Source organism: Eumetopias jubatus, unplaced genomic scaffold, assembly GCF_037043125.1.
Source record: "Eumetopias jubatus isolate StellerSeaLion01/CBP00866 unplaced genomic scaffold, mEumJub1_p1.0 scaffold_15, whole genome shotgun sequence".
NCBI classification, from domain to species: domain Eukaryota; kingdom Metazoa; phylum Chordata; class Mammalia; order Carnivora; family Otariidae; genus Eumetopias; species Eumetopias jubatus.
Window position 1 is genome coordinate 39,368,437 of NW_028274821.1, and position 17,615 is coordinate 39,386,051.

A 17,615-nucleotide genomic window follows, 5' to 3' on the forward strand; every position below is an offset into this window, starting at 1 on the left:
GCATGTTTTATCAGTGAATTGAGATTTAGCATTGTTCTCCTTCGAGTCTATAAGTGGTTCTTCCAGCTTTAAAATGGGCCACTTAATTTACAAATATTTTCTTCATTAATTTCTAAGAGTGAGAAATAACACACAAATTTCTGGCATGTTGATAAGAGAACTTTAGCAATTTTCTCCCTGACATGGAACATTTCATTCTGAAGGCCTATGTTCTCTATCCTTATAATTCTTAGATGAGGCTATACTGAGAACAGACTCTGAAATGTATTTGCCCATGTGCTCAGTATAAAACCTGAGTGATGTTTGGGAATGGAGCCCACGAAGGAACAAGAACACAAATATTTATTGGTCCCAAAAATAGAGGAGCCCGTATTTTCAAACATTCCAGTGGAACCCCAAAATGAGAGTTTACTGAATAGACAACAGTATCCTCTACTTGAAGATCATTAACACAAATTCAATGTTGAGTCAAACCTATAATCTGTGTAGCTCATAGTAACTTACTTGGTAAAAGTATCTCATAAATTGTATGCTTTAAGTCTCTTCCAAATAGTTAAAAAATATATAGCTAACTTATCAAAGACAACTTTTTCACTAGCTCCGTTCAATATTTTTTCTCCATAATGAAAAGTAGCTCAGCAACTTCCCTCCTTTAAAAATCCACTCCTACCGCAGTAGTCATATAAATTATTCTGACTATATAATTCTTCACTTCTTGCAGGGAAGTACTGTAACATTTGGTAAGATAATTCATTCTGGCTATACATTCCTACTGAACTTTTGGTGAAATAATTTCATTTTTTACTAGTGTAAAAGTAGGAAAGCCTTCTAAAGCTAGACTTTTGCTGTATAGGAAGATGGGGGTGGGGAATGACACTACATTTAAAGTCAATCTTCTTCCTCCAACTTTTGTTAACTGTTTTAAAGGTTGTGGCTATCATCGGGCAATTTCGCTGGGAAAACTGAAACTCTAACACCCATATTAGGGTACTTCCAACTAAAGCAGTTCGCCGAAACTGCTGCTAGCAACAGGGTGGGGAAATTTCCGTTGCTCTTCTTTCCTGTGACATACGGTAGAAGGGTTGGCCCTGGTTTGGTCCACCTGCCAGCCGAGTTTAAAGTTTCCAAGGCTCGGAGGAACACAATGACTTGGATCAAACTGCCTAAATGAGAAGAAGGGCATTTCTGCTACAACAAGGAAGCCGTTAAACTCCTGCTAAGCTAACCATCTCACGACCGACCTCCTCTATCACTGACCAGGGATTATTTCTGACAATCCAGAATATTCCGAAAGCTTGGAGACATATGGCTGGAAAATGAAACGACCCTGGAGTGTGGCCACATCATTACTTTGTGTCGCGTGGTACCAGATGGGCAACCAGTGAATGATGCAGAGATGTGAACGGACAGTTTTATAGTGTGAATTTCCCCCCCATAAAGCCAAAGCAGACTTCATTTCCCTTTTCTTTGGGTTTGTAATATTTGGATTTTGTCCTCTCTGCAGTATCAGTTAACTCCGTTTGGCACTGGGGTAGCCAAAAGGAAGAGGATGAAGCGATCTCTAAAATCTCAGTAAGTGTCGAAGGAGCCACAGCACCCAGGCTGCGAGCTGCCTCGTCCTGCGCGGATTTCAGGGTTGAGAACAGCGCAAGCGGTTATGGAGCGGACGGTGCACTCCATCCGCCGAGGATAGAGACCCCGGCGCCGGGAGGGGTCCGCTCGTTTCGCCGCAGCCTTGGAGGCCGCGGCTGCCTCTCATCCGCTTGGTCTCATTACCATTATCCTCGTTCTTGAAAAGTCATGGAAGACGGCCCGCTGCCAGACCTCAGAGACATCGAGCTGAAGCTGGGGCGCAAAGTACCCGAGAGCCTAGTGCGCTCGCTCCGTGGGGAGGAGCCGGTTCCCCTAGAAAGGGACAGAGACCCCTGCGGGGGGAGCGGCGGCGGTGGCGGCGGCTGCAGTGGTAGCAGCAGCAGCTGCAGCTTCCCTCCCTCCGTGTCGTCCTCCTCTTCGTCCTCTCCAACCTCTGTCTCCCCACGTCGTAGCCACTGCAGCGCCCTGGAGAGGCTGGAAACCAAGCTGCACTTCCTCAGGCAAGAGATGGTGAGTGCTGTGCGCCCGCTGTGGGAATAAGGGCCCTGCCGAAAGGTGGGGCGATCGGAAGATGGGCCCGCAGAGACAGGGCGTCTGAGGCTGCAGAGCTGAGTGCGGGGCTCGTGGGAAATGCGGGGTAGGGAAATGCGCGCAGGGGGGCGCGCGTCTGGAGGCTGGTTTACCCCAGATTAGCTCGGTCAGGGTTTGCCAGGATAGCAGAGCCTCTTTTGCTCCGTGTACTTTCTGATAGCGCCGACTCGGTGCTTCCGACTCTGACCATTTAGCTGCCAGGCCGCAGCCGCCCCCCCCCCCCCCCCCCCCGCCTGGGCACCCTGCCCGCCGAGGGTCTGCAGTCACTAAGCCCATCTGGGGCCTGCTGTGTGCCGTTCACACTTTCGGTTCAAAAGGCGGCTCAGTCCTTTGCACTTAAGCAGAACTACTTCCTGGTTTGCCGAGAGGTGGCGAGGCAGGGTCCCTGCCAGCGATCCTTCCTAGCTCACTCTTCCACCACTACCGCCCCCGCCTCTTGGTGCAAGCAGCCTCAGCTGTTCCAAGGCCACACTTAGGCTGATTCTCCACAGCTGGTTCTGAAAACAATGGCCCACTCGTCCTTGAGGTCCTTAGGAAAGCTGGTTTCACTGTTTTGATCCTAGCGAGCAGGTGACCCCCAGGCCCAGGGATTTGCTAATTACCACTTCCTACCCTTCCCCCCTCAGTCCTCAATCTGCAGTTGTTTTCCGAGTGGCTGGTAAACATTACCATAAGGGTAGGATAATGAGACTAGTACAGGGTCTGAGAATCCTTGTTATTGCGGATGTACTTAAACGGGAAAACTTATTTACTGGCCATGAGTTCTGGGGCAAGTCACTTGGCCTCTGTGAACTTCAGTTTATTTGTATAGTGAACTAGAGGGAGGAAATATTCCTTCCTAAATCCTTTGAAGAAACTAACCTCAAAGCACCAGCATTTTCAACCGGCCTGGAGCGGAGGAAAGTTGCAACGGTGGTCGCAGTCAACCCAGAGGATGCTGAGGATTTTCTACAAAAGGGATCCTGTCTACTAGGGCTTTGCATTAAAAAGAAGTAACCAGAGGTGTTTCCCTAGTTTCCCTCTTTCTGCATTTGGAACACTCAGGAGGTAATAAATTCCACAGCATAATCTTGGCAAATATGTAAGTGTAAAAAACCAGTCTTCAGAGATCGTGCCCTGTGTTCAGAATTTTCACTGTGTTATCTACATAAAGGTCCCAGGATATCACCCTAAAGAACCTATCTCAAGACCTTTAAAGTTGGTCTACCTAAGGACTTTAGTTTTATATCTCAAGGATCTATATTCTTCCTACTTGGAATGTTCAGATGTTGAAAGCAAATTACACACGAATAGTACCTCTACATGTATAGGTCTATATATATGTGTGTGCACATGTGCATTTGTGTGTATATATTCATGCACCATGTATAATGCAAATTATTTTATTCATGTTTCACTGTCTAAATACACACAGGTTATATATCTTAGTTATTCAAAAAGTACTTATTAAGCATTTACTATGGTGAAAATACAAAATGAAAAAGGCAAGAAGTTTGTTTAGGGCTCTCAAGTCCCTTGCACTCATTTGCCATTTATTGTTTGTAGTAAATCAAACCAAGTGTGTTGAAGAACTCCATTGGGGAGGGGGGTGGAAACTGGTTCTTTTCAACTAAGGACACTTTCTAGACTTACCTGTTTTTCTTAATGAAAACATCATAGATGTTAAAACTCTGTCTCTCCTAGCCAGATCTTGCTGTGTGTGATTAGGGTATATTAATAAATACATTTTTAAACAGAAACCCCAAAAATAGCAGCCGTAAATTGCTAAATTGACTGTTTGTTATATCTTCTATGTGAAGCATCAGTAGCTCCAGGAGAATTTATGCTAGAACAGATGTTTTGTATTACAACTTTGTGCTCCACTGAAGGTCTCCAGGAAGAAAATAAGAACATTAGCCATGAGACATTAGAGAAGAGATGAAGACAGGTATATTTCCCTGCCAGTGAGACCCGTTTACCCCATTTTACACAACTCTTTTGGGTGCTAAAACCCCCAACTTCGGCATGACTGGGAAGCAACAGATTTGTTTTTATGTAGACTTGGCAGTTCTGTTATAAACACTGAACAGATGCAGTACTTCCTGTCCCCTCCTCGGCTCCCCATGTGGAGAAGTAAGAGAACCAGAGTGGAATAGGACTTCTTCATTGTGATTTTCCTGTTCTTCTCTGCCCTATACTATGGAGTTAACCTCCTCTGTATTATGCATGACCCCACATTTCATGTTTATTACTTTTAGTTGTCCACAGATTGTTTTTCTGGATTGTCTGGAATTACCAGGCTTTGGGCCTGCCCTCGGAACTCCTTCCTAAGAAACACCTGAGCCAGGCACAAACCTTTCTAGAGACTTCCAGGAATTAAGCCTCCCTTCTTTTCCTCTGAGATGGATGTGTATACCATTGACACAGTATTGCATAGACTTGCAGGGAGGCAGTCTTAACACAAACTTCTTTACATACACACGATTTCATCATTGTCTCTCATCTCCTTTTGTGCCTTCATGGAGAATTCCCTTCACTTTTTTTTTCCCCTCCCTACTATCTTCTTCTTTTTTTTTTTTTTTTAACATATAATGTATTATTTGTTTCAGAGGTACAGGTCTGTGATTCATCAGTCTTGCACAATTCACAGCGCTCACCGTAGCACATACCCTCCCCCATGTCTGTCACCCTGCCACCCCAACCCTCCCACCCCCTTCACTCTTATTTGTGATGTTACAATCAGTGCTCTTAGAGGTCTGAGAGATGCAGTTGTAAAAAAGGCAACTTGAAAGAGATTGAAGAGGGGGATGAAACTGTTTCTGTTGCCAGACTTCTTAATGGTAAAACCCTTATTAACAACATAAATAACACCACACATAATAAAGCTTGTGGGAGGGAAAATATTAGAAAAGAAAATTTGCAGGCATGCATTTGGTACAGGAGGCCAATTTAAGGTAATGATGAGGATGTTTGGGGGAGGACGCAGATTTTCCCAGTATGTAAGCATTTTTATTTTGAATTTAGAGATAAGGAAATTTGATAATACAATAAACAGATGCAGAGATGCACATATGAAATTTATAATGAAATTGGAAAGAGATGTCAGGGCTCTTGTGCACAGTCTGCCCAGTACGTGTTCACTACTTTTCTGTTCAGAGTGTTTTAATAATTGTCATCATTTGAGTCTAAAGTCATACTGGGAAAGAGGAAATATTTTCATCTACGTTTTGCAAATGAGATCATTGTGGCTTAGCCAGCCAAGGTCACACAGCTAATTAGTGAATAGAATCACAACTTGAACTCTTATCTGACTCCCTGTACTGTACTTTCCCCCTCATTCCAGTCTGCATATAGATCTGTGATAGCTCAGCACCCCCTAGAGTACTAAGGGATGAAGAAAAGTCCTCAGGATGCATGTGAGGGGTTGTTTCAGATATAGGTTCATTCAATAATCAATGATTTATCGAGTGCCTACTATGTGCCAGATCTATCTCCAGACCTTGGTAATATACAACAAAATGGCTACTTTAAAAGTCAATTTTTTTATCCCATGTTCCTAATAGTTTTCATCCATGCAGACTCCTTTTACAAATGTTCTTAAGAATGGGACTTTCAGCATTGCTTATGAAAAATTACTCTTAAGTTTTCTAATATCTCATTAGATCCAAAATATTTTCCAATAAATGTAAATAATTTCTGTCAAAACCATTTAGTAATAATTTTACACTGCAGTTTTACAAGATGTTCAAAGAGTTTTACTGTTATATCAGTATATCTGTGAAAATTATTTTCATCAGTTTTTCTCTGAAAGAAATTTCAAATTTGCCTAAGACAGAGACAATCACTAAAGAATCAAAATCTGGAATTGGAAGGGGTCTAATGCACCCTCTCTAGTTTGCCTTCCCAGATAATTACTGTTCAAAAAAATCAAAGAGTAGTTTGGAATGAAGTGTATACCACCTGTTGATGCCACATTGTGGTTCCAATCAGTTCTGTATTATGTCGGGATGATTACTCATCTTTAGGTAATACAATGCCATTATGAAAACTACCATGGAAATACTATGTTCTGATTTCCATATTTTTGGCAATTGTTTGCACAGAAGCTGTGTAATATATCTAAAAGAATAAACAGTCTCAAGCTAGTTACTCATCCTTTCTTACCATTAATGCCTTCAAATACCCCACCCAGTTCCTCAACTCTTGCTTTAAAAAAGTTTTCTAGGCAATTCCCAAGATGAGACACAAACACACAGACCCTCAGACAAGTACGTGTATGATCCTAACAACATAAATCAAAATGTCACGGTTTTTATGAGTGGTAGATTTATACTTGGTTTTTGGTACTTTCTCTCATTGATCTTTTCTATATTTTGCCCCATGTTAAATGGCTTGCTGACTTTGTAATAAAAATAAAAGTTATTTTAAAATTCCCTCAAAAAATAATTTCATTAAATTAACTTCACAGCTGCTTTGGATATGCTTCAGAATAGGCTAGGAGATTTCTATCACTTGTTCTATCATTCATTCGTTTTTCATAACTAGGTAGTTTCAATAATATTTTTACTATTTTATCATTTAGCGATTTCTTTTTAAGTTGGACAAAAATCTAAGAAAAACCCTTAGGCAGATAATTGAGAAGCTATAAAGCAGAAAGTACCTTCCTTGATGAGTTCACAAGACAGTGAAAAAGATAACATAGGAATATAATTTGGCCAGAGAAAGATTACAAACTAACACGTCAGCAGGTGCACAATGCTATAGCAGAGATCAGACATCAGTGTTGAGACGAACAGGTAAAGCTGAGGAAATTTTTGACAGCGCCCTGGACAAGGACTTAAAAGTGCTGATAATGATGCAAAGTAAGGACTTAATATTAGGGATAAAGACATCAAGGAGATGAGGAAATGGATTCCTAATAATGGTTTCTTTTGTTATTACACACATGGAGCATTATTATGCTTAACTTAAATCTGACAAAAATCTTGTTGAAACAGGTCTCCTTGCACAGTGGCTCAAGAATTGGCAATAGTGCACACAAAGGTAGCAATGTCATTTTGCTGGAAGCACAGAGACACAATTTAAGAATTTATACCTAACTTGAAAACAGTGACATTTCCAAAACCTTATGGAGCCCTGCCCTGTACCTAGGAATGCACGTTGAACTATCGGTACATACTTGAAGAACACTTCTTGACCAAAAAGAATTCCCTTCCATTCCAGTCAGGTTGCACAACCATGCTGGCCTGATCTTGAGAGACCACAAATATTGTGAGATTTTTTTAGACTGATTATGTTCATTCCCATGACAGCACAAAAAAAACATATCTTTCACCTTCCATTTTGTAGTTAATACATCACAATTAAACGAATTTGTCACATGTTAAGACTTTAGGTTTTGTTTGTTTGTTTGTTTTTAATACTACTTCTGAAACTGGGATTTATGGCTAGAGTCTCTGGAGTCCCTGAGAACTTGTTATTTTTGTTGTTTTTCTTTGAAGGATGGTCCTTTTGTTCTTCTTTAAAGGTTATTCTTCACTACTCGAGGGGCAGGCTTCTGGTTTGGTGGAACCTTCATGGGTTTGGAGCTAGACAAGCTGAGATTCCAGTCAAGTCTAGAGCAAGTCAAGATACAAACCAGCAGGGCCCGGTGCCCCCTCCCTATGGAGACTCTTAGCCCACCTTCCTGACAGGAGGCCTACCTGGCTCTCAATGGCCCTCTTTCTAACCTTGGCTCCTTCACTCCCCACTGTCTGGCATTGAGCAAGTTATATAACCACTCTAGGACTCAGCTTCCTTGTTAACATAGGGATACAAGCATCTCTATTAAGGCATTGTAAGAATTCAGTGAAATTATATAAGAAAATTGACTATTACATGGGCATTCAGAAATAGTAAGGACAATGGCAGTAAGAGGTATTATGTCAATGACATGGCTGTTCTTTGATCTTACACAAGTAGCCACAGATGCAATGGGCAATGTGGTTTGGGGACTGATTCAAATTTAAGCATTTCCTCTACTTGACTATCACAGCACCTCCCGTGTCATCACATGTTCTACAGAGACTATGTTTCTATACAAAAGTAAAAAAGAAATATTCATGGGTTTTGCCTAGCTTCAGTGCAACTGGAAGTCTTGATTTTGATTTCAGGCTTCACATTAATGAAGCAGATACTATGAGTTAAGCATTCTGCAGAGTATAGTAGCCTAGATTAAAGAGCTGTGGAACCAAATTTTTGGTTTAGCCTAGGAAGTCTGCCAAATGAGACTAGTATTTAGTTGTTGTTTCTTTTTACAATGAAAGCTTTCTATGGGAAAAGCACTATGTTAGTTAAACATTTCATATGCATTATCCCACTGAAACCTTAAAATCTTAACTAAATATAATTTTAATATCTCCTTTACAGATAAAACATTGCAGGTTATTGTTAATGCTCAAGACTACCTACACAGTAAGGGGATGAGCGAGGTTGAAGTCAGAATCTGAGCTTTCAGCCATGACTGTACAATTACTTCTCATGCTTTAGAATATCTTGATGCACATGTTGACACCCAAGATTAAATGTATATATCTGCTCTTCCAGATTTTCAAAGTATTAAACATGTTAAACTGTATGTTTATTTACTATAAATCCTCCAGGAGGAAAAGGATCTAAAGACAATCTCTGTCTTAGGAACACTCAAGATGTGAATGAACGTATCCAAAAGTCACCTGGTCCCCAGCAACTGTACCCTTTCTTTTTTACCAGTGTCATCAAGATCTTCATAAATAGGGGGCGCCTAGGTAACTCAGTCATTAAGTGTCTGCCTTCAGCTCAGGTCATGATCCTGGACCTGGGATCATGCCCTGCTCCCCGCTCGGCGGGAAGCCTGCTTCCCCCTCTCCCACTCCCCCTGCTTGTGTTCCTTCTCTCGCTTTGTCTCTCTCTGTCAAATAAGAAATAATAATAATAAAAAAAGATCTTCATAAATACTTTTTCCCACTCCACAAAAGCTCCTGGTGAAGGATTCTCTGCCCAGACCAGCTCAAGGCTCAGAAATCCGTGCTGGAGCTCAGTAGTGCTCATGACCCAGAGTTTTACAAGCTTGCAACTGGTAGCATTTTGTTCCCTGAGAAATTCTGTTCCGGATAAGCTTGGATCTTAGATAACTCATAGAACTAGAAAACTGGGAATCTGACACCATCTTGTATCCATTTTAACAGCACCTTTAAGTTGCTGTTCTTCTAACGAGAGCTCTATTGTCCTATTTTTCAGTACTGATACCAGTTGCATAGTACTGTGCTGGATCTTCCCAGATTGTGTGGTTGAAACACATTGATTCAAATGGAGCCCAATGTAAATTGTATTTCTTGAATACACACAAAAAAAGGTTAAATTTTCCAACATACATTTCAAACATCTCAGTCTAAGCATTAAAAATAAAATCTGAATAATTCATTTTTTAAAGGGATTAAACAAGGGTGCCTGGGTGGCTCAGTCATTAAGCATCTGCCCTCGGCTCAGGTCATGATCCCAGGGTCCTGGGATCGAGCCCTGCCTCGGGCTCCATGCTTGGCAGGAAGCCTGCTTCTCCCTCTCCCACTCCCCCTACTTGTGTTCCCTCTCTCGCTGTCTCTCTCTGTCAAATAAAGAAATAAAATCTTTAAAAAAAATAAAGGGATTAAACACTGAGCTAGATTTTTATACATAGCTATTATTATGTTCCTCTTACAGATCAGAAAACTATGGCTTATAGGGGTTAGATAATTTGACTAAGTCTCTGTAAGTGGTTTCCCAACCATTCATTCAAACAACAACTTCTGTGAGCCTGGCTATATTCTGGATCCAACTCACTCCCAAACCGTACTACATGGACATACCATGGAGCATAGCCAGTTATGAATGAACATTTTTACAGTAATTTCATCACACTTACCAATGGATCTTCTGGTATTCCTTTAAAAACGTTATTGTTTTCTTTTTAGATGTTAAACATATGCTTTCTCATTATAAAACTTCCAGAAACATAGACCTATTATAAAAAGAAAAACAAAAGTCCCCCTTCACCTACCCCTGACACCACACCTGCTCCATATTACTCCATACCCCAAAGGAATCATTTGCTGACAATTTGGTGTGAATCGAGTTAGGCCTTTTGATGCATTTTGCTGGCCTATATATGGCACATACACATTTACGTAAATTTGGCATGTTTGGATTTCATTTTCCTTATTTTACACAATAACGTTTTATTTGTTACCTGACGATTATTAGATTGTCATGCCAGTTAGTATCCTAAACAGTTTTCATGTATTACTTCTTTCTCCCTCCTCACCCACTTATGACGTAGGCACTATGGGATGTTGGGTTATATAAACAGATTCCTGATATATCTTGAGAAATGTTTACCTAGTCCATTTTTATCTTATTCTGTCACTTTTCCTATGTGCAGCCTAATTAGTTACCAATTAAAAAGGTGATTACTTCACTTTTCATAGTAAGAGATTGTCCAACTTCTAACAGTTCTTTTAGAAAGTAAATTCTGTTCATAAATATTGGACTTAATCAGACCATTCTTCAATTCAAGAAATAACTGAGTCTTCAAATTGGAATATGCTCTTCCTCAATCACATACCACTTCAACATAATCTTATTGAGTTTTTTTTTTTCTGGTAATAACAATATAAATAAAAACTGAAAGTTGGACCAAAAGGCTAACATGGCACAAGGTGATCCATGCCACGCAGAGAAGGCAGAATGGCACCCCACGGATTTAGTGTGCCTTCAGTCTTCATGGCTCAAAAGCATCCTAGATTTTGGAATGCTCACGAAAACAAAACAGCTTCTGTTCCTAGAAATTAGACGTAATCAGAACGTTTGACCTTTCAGTTGAAGAAATAATAACTTTCAACTCGACTCTCACAAGAAAGTGATGTATAAAAGTAGCACTATAATATATCACTGACAAACAAGCCCTCTCTCTGTGGGCCTATGCAGTGGCAAGCTAGAAGACTAGGAGCTTGGAGAAGCACGGATTCAGGACAGGGGTGAGATGAGAATTTGATTGTGTCCTGGTTCTGCCGGAGTCAGCACTTCATTTGGCAGCTTCCGGACAGCACCCTCCTTTAACTGCCTTGGTTGCGTCCACCAGCATGGCCATTGAAGTTCAGCCTATGTTCTGATACATTTTATTATTCAAAATGCTAATTCCTTTCAATCAGGACGTAGTCATATTGCACTGATTTTAGGGGTGAGTTCTCAACCTGACCTCTGATGTCTCATAATTGACTTCAGATTTTCAGAGGATAATCATTTCCCTCATTTCTAAGTTCTAGGTGGCATGTCACATTCACAGTCATGTCCCCACCCCTCTACCATCAGCATAGCATTGCTTTTGTAGAATAATTTTTGTTTCTTTTTAAAGATTGTATTTATTTGAGAGTGAGAGAGAGAGGGAGCATGAGTGGGTGTGGGAGGCAGGGTGGGCAGAGGAAGAATCTGGGAGCCTGACATGGGACTCAAACCCAGGACTCCGGGATCATGATCCGAGCCAAAGGCAGACACTTAACCCACTGAGCCACCCAGGTGCCCTGTAGAATTATTTTTAATTAAAACATTTTTGCTAGATAATATGGCTTGCTCCATGTGTGAGCAATTATTAGCATTACTACTTTTTTTTTTAAGATTGATTGATTGATTTAACAGAGAGAGAGAGAGAGCTAGCACAGGCAGGGGGAGCGGCAGGCAGAGGGAGAAGCACGCTCCCCACGGAGCAGGGAGCCCGATGAGGGACCCGATCCCAGGACCCTGTGATCACGACCTGAGCCGAAGGCAGACACTTAAGCGACTGAGCCACCCAGGCGCCCCAGAATTACTACTTGTAATTAAAATTATGGAATGTTCTTTTTTTCCTTTGTATTTGAAATTAGGCCACCTGAAGTGAGCCAGAATTAAGTCTTTGACTTTCCATAGATTTGGTGAGCAGAATAAAATTATTGCTGTATTAATACCCAATCATCAGTAAACTCATAAAAATATTGTAATGCCAGCATCCCAAACAGTGAGCTATGTCTGTTACAACTCTGATTTCTGGCACAGGCTATCATTCAAACAGGTTCCCTGATCTTTTTCTGTTGCAAAACTTGTCTACATCATTGTTGTTTTAGTGTCAACTAAACAAAGCTTGAGATCAAAGTTGAGCAGGAAATTTCTCTCCTCATGGTGATGAAGTTCAGCTTTCAAGGCTACTTCATTCAGAGAGCTACCTCCCCTTTGCCAATTTTCACTCCCTAAAGATGACTACTATGAATATCTTATGTATCCTAGAAATTTTCTCAACATATGCGAGCATACCTAGAGTTTCTTTAATACCTTTAGCTATAACTATAGACATATATTTGGAAAATGTGTGTATAATTTTAAAATTGAGACTCTTAGGAGCTCATGTTGCAGATATATATATATGTACTATATATGATACATTGATATATCTCGGTACTATATATGATGTGTATATATAATATGTATGTATACACACACACACTGCTTGAAAGCACAATTTACTGTGCTACCACTTTGGACAGATTACTGGCAAAGACAGAAGTTAGAGTTACTCTATTTGTATAAAAAGATGGCTGTTGATGAGGTAGAGGCAAAGTCAATAATCTCTAGAAATAGAAAAGAGCATCATAGCATCCTAGGGTGGGAAGAAACCTCAGAGGTCATCTGGACCAATTCCAAATGTCCTCCTAACTAGCTGATCATGCCTCCTTTGCTTAAATTTCCTCAGTGGATCCCAAGGCAGAACATTCCATTTTCAAACATGTCTATTCATTTATATTTGTTGGAATTGACAATTCCAGTTGTTCATCAAAAGACACACTCTATAATCATTCACCATGGGGAGAAATGCTTCAGCATGTGTGCCTACAAGCCATGGATTTATAATTTAAGATGAAAGTTCTATCAGGTATGAAGTACAACAAAGGTCAGTGGATTTCTCATAGGTTTGTATGCATGTGGCTAAAATAAAAGACCGTCTTGCCTTTCTTGCAAAATGAAAAAACAGCAATGCAGAGCATTGGTGAGGCAGGAGAGAAACGGGACTCTCCTGCATAGCAGGTGGGAGTGGATGCTGAAGGAACCTTTAGAGGTAAACTTGTTGCCATATTAAAAGAAGAAGAAGAAAACAGATTCTTCTTGACATGGCAGTTCTGATGCCGGTAATACTTAGGATAGACATAGAAACCCACTGCAAGGAAACAATGAATTTATACAAAAATAAAATTTAAGTTTATATATTTGGTATTATGTATGACTGAAAAAACTTGAATAATCTGAATGACAAATAATGACAGGTTATTTATGCGTGAATGATAGAACTTTTTGTAGCTTTAAGATTATGTTGCAAAAATATTTATGGAAGAGAGAAAACGGTTATGGATATATTCACGTATAGAACAAAAGGCTGAAATAAAAGACCCTACAATGTTAACAGTGGTATCATACAATAGTAGGGTTATAGGTGGCTTTTTCTATTTCTCTGTTGAGATCTTTTGTTTTATCCAGTTTTCTCTGCACGAAGTATATATTGTGTTTTGATAAGAAAAAAATTATAGGTAGATAGAACTTTTTAAAAACTAAAAGTCAAAGAGTATGGGCTTTAGAATAAGGTAGAGCTGAATTCAAGGAATCACAGATCTTCCTTTAACCAGCTATGTGTCTTTAAGCACATAATAAGTTTAATATATGTAAACTAGCTGGGATTCTGCCTGCTAAATAGTAGGCACTTGTTAAACATTGATTTTTTTTTATCCTTCCATTTGATTAATGACTTAACTCTTTGATTCTTTTAGGAAAAGATGAGACTAGAATTTTTTCTGCTATTCATCATTCTTTTTCTTCCTTTTATAATATTTCATAGAAGAAGGAACATGGCAATATGTAAAATATCTTCTTATCTTGCATATAATACATCCGAGTTGCTAAATTTGGCATTAGTCATCCCTGCACAGAAATAATACCCAGAATGATTAGTGCCCATGTAAGAACCGGCCACTTCAAACTCTGGAACATCCTCTCTGCAGAGTAAGGTGAATTACTAACCAACTGATGGCTAATCATGGACAAGTCCACATTAAGAAGGTGGTGGAATTGACAGCTCCTTTCAGAAATATTCGCAAAGCATTCCACAGTCTCTTCATATGAGCTTACAGGAATTTTATGCTTCTTGCCAGAAATAGGTGGGTAGCACTCAGATGTTCACATAGGTTTTCAGAGAGCATTTGCCCAGAATGCAGAAAAGGATGAGAAATAATTGATTATAGACAAAGACCTTTTTAGGATTTCACAGGAACCACAGGCAAGAACCTGAAACCATACTTTAATCTTCTACCATTCAAAAATCTGATGAGGGGACCTGGGTGGCTCAGTCATTAAGCGTCTGCCTTCGGCTCAGATTATAATCCCGGAGTCCTGGGATCTAGTCCCGCATCAGGCTCCCTGCTCTGCGGGGAGCCTGCTTCTCCCTCTCCCTCTGCCTCTGCCTGCCTCTCTCTCTGTCTCTCATGAATAAATGAGGGACATCTTTAAAAAAAAATCTGATGATAAAATTGTAAGGAAATAATACACAAGGAGCCACCAAGTATAACTTAATTTAATCACTTAGATCAGTGATTTTTAGGCACACTATAAAACTTAAGGATTTAATGATAGACTAAATATTGTGCATTGACAAAAATCTTTCTGTAGTGAAAACACTATTACAGAGGCTCTGACTAATCAATGCTTGTATTTCCCTAATGTCCAGCCAATTATTTAGGGACCCCCCATTTGTTAAATGTACGAATTAAAGTACACTTTAGGCCTGCTTCTAATTTTTGTGTTTGGAATGCACTAGCAACATTTCCTTCTTGGACTTGAACAAAGAACCTCAGTCCCTCCTCTGCATCCCAACAGCCAAACCCAGTCACATGGAATGTAGGTTCTTGGTTAAAAAAAAGATTAAAATACTTTTCTTCAATCTGTTATTGTGACACTTGACTAAAAAAAAGAAGAAGAACTTTCTGCCTGCTTAGAGATGGGACAGAAAACTTTCTTCTTGGTTGCAGGAAGATATCTTAGATATAGTCAGTCTCAGGAAACATTGTTCCCAGGAGTGCCAGCAGAACATGAAAATAAAAAGAGTTGTTTTTCTTCTCTGATAAGTTAACAAAGAATGTACACATTTTAGGTTTTGTCATCCTCTTTTCCTGCTCTAGAGTGAGATTTTGAAGTTTCAGAGTGAAAAGAAAGAACTTAAAAGAAAAAAAGACATTATCATAACATTGTAGTATAGTATTGTATGAATACTGTCTTGATATATGGTATGGTCCTATATGGTTTTGGTTGAAAGTAATAATCTTTGAATTTGGCAGCCTAATTTAGTACATGGATAGCATTAATCACTAGGGCATTAACTCTCTATCCTTGGCACAGCCCTTCATATAGACTCGAAAACTTGTGAGTACAATGTGACTTGTATCTGAGGTGTTTAAGATAGTTATCCAGATTGGTACTGTCCAGATGGATAAACTGGATGAACAGAATGAGGAAGACTAGGTTTCTTGAGTATCCTTATAAGATTCTAGAATTGAAAGGAATTTCAAGGAACCAACCCATTTTTCTATTTTTAATTTGGAACTAGAATCAAAAGATAAAAAATGGCCACCAAATATTCTGTCATTGCTACTAACTCAGCAACTAGGTGGATGGATTTTCTTTTGGATTGTTGTGTCCTTACAAGAACTTTTAAAATATTCTCCTCCTGGGGCACTGGGTGGCTCAGTCCGTTAAGTATCTGCGTTCCCCTCAGGTCATGATCTCAGGGTCCTGGGTTGGAGCCTGGTGGTGGTGGTGGTGGTGGTGGTGGTGGTGGTGGCGGCCACAGCGGGCACAGTCTGCTCCCTCTTCCTCCGCCCTCTGCCTCTCCCCCCCTCCTGCCGCCCCTGCTTATGCTCTCTCTCACTCACTTTCTCTCTCAAATAAATAAAATCTTTAAAAAATGAAAAAATAAAATACTCTCGCCAAAGGTATTCTTTTTACCACCTTCCAAGAAGCTACACTACATGAGCTTTTGCTGCTTTTAAGCTTGTTTATATCATCCACAGCAGGAGCTCCAAATATGTGGCAAGCATTTTTAAAAAACTTTTTATTTTAAAATAATTGGAGGGGCATCTGGGTGGCTCAGTCCTTAAGCGTCTGCCTTGGGCTCAGGTCATGACTCCAGGGTCCTGGGATCGAGCCCCACATGGGGCTCCCTGCTCGGCGGGAAGCCTGCTTCTCCCTCTCCCACTCCCCCCGCTTGTGTTCCCTCTCTCACTGTGTCTCTCTCTGTCAAATAAATAAATAAAATCTTTAAAAAAATCAAAATAAAATAATTGGAGACTTTGCATACATCAAAGATCACTACAAAAATCACTATAATACCCCTCACCCAGATGCTCCCACATGTTAATATCTTACATCTTTTCATTCACTCTCCCCCTCCCCTTTCCTTCTTCTTCCCTTCCCCTCCCTGCTTTCTCTCCACACACATATTCTTAAACATTCTTAATTTAAAAGTTGCAGAAATGGTATTACTTTACTTCTAAATACTTCAGTGACCATTTCTCAAAATCAGGAACAGTTGTGGGGCTTAAATGGTAGCCTTCCTCCCTCCTGTATACAGTATAGTCATAATAACTGACATCACTGCTGAGCTCAGACATGTCCTGAGAATATTTTTCAACAGAGTGCTGTAAGTGGCCACTCCGCATCAGTCGGAAACCTGCCAGAGGCTAGCACTCAGACAATAGAAGTGGCTTTACCAGAAGCATAGCAGGAACAATGAGAAGAGCATGCCCTCAATTTCTCACTTTCCCATTGACTTAATGCTAGAAATCTGTTCTCACAAAATTGTCTTTCAGCCAGATCTCCGGATCCATATGAAAATATGAAATAATAAGTGGAAGATTTGGGACTAGAGGTGGTATTCAGTAAATATATTTTAAATGTTGGATATAGTTACAACATGATTGCCTTCTATTTAAACTGTATGCAAGTAAGGAATTGAGAGCCAGTTTTTTTAAGTAAGGAAAAAGAGAGAGAAGGACACAGGAGAAGGAAATAATATTTGGGCGTTTTTGTCTAAGAAGATATTTCTCCTGTGAGTGATTATCTTGCGCTGTACACCATTGTTTACAAAGCATTTGCATACATGCTGTCCTCAGTCCTGGGGTTATGAGGTTACGGTGATAACGCATAAATATAGCATTTGCTATATATGTTTCAATATAGTGTTTATAGTAATATTTGCTAGAATATAATATTTGCCCAGTAAATGTGACTATTAATAGTAGCCTCCTGCCTGATATTATAGTTACTCGGTCAAGGACGTAATGAATCAAGCTATACTATTACCTTGTGCTGTATTAAATTTAGTTTAAAAAACT

General features: G+C 40.0%; 1 protein-coding gene across 1 annotated transcript in view; it reads left to right on the forward strand.

Moving 5' to 3' along the window:
• The first annotated feature begins 1,750 nt into the window (after nucleotides 1–1,750).
• LURAP1L (leucine rich adaptor protein 1 like) overlaps nucleotides 1,751–17,615 on the forward strand; it is a 49,672-nt gene continuing 33,807 nt past the window's right edge. Inside the window, exon 1 of the mRNA XM_028107322.2 lies at nucleotides 1,751–2,103. Within this exon, the coding sequence (XP_027963123.1) occupies nucleotides 1,801–2,103 (303 nt within the window). The 5' untranslated portion in view covers nucleotides 1,751–1,800. The remainder of the gene's footprint in view (nucleotides 2,104–17,615) is intronic.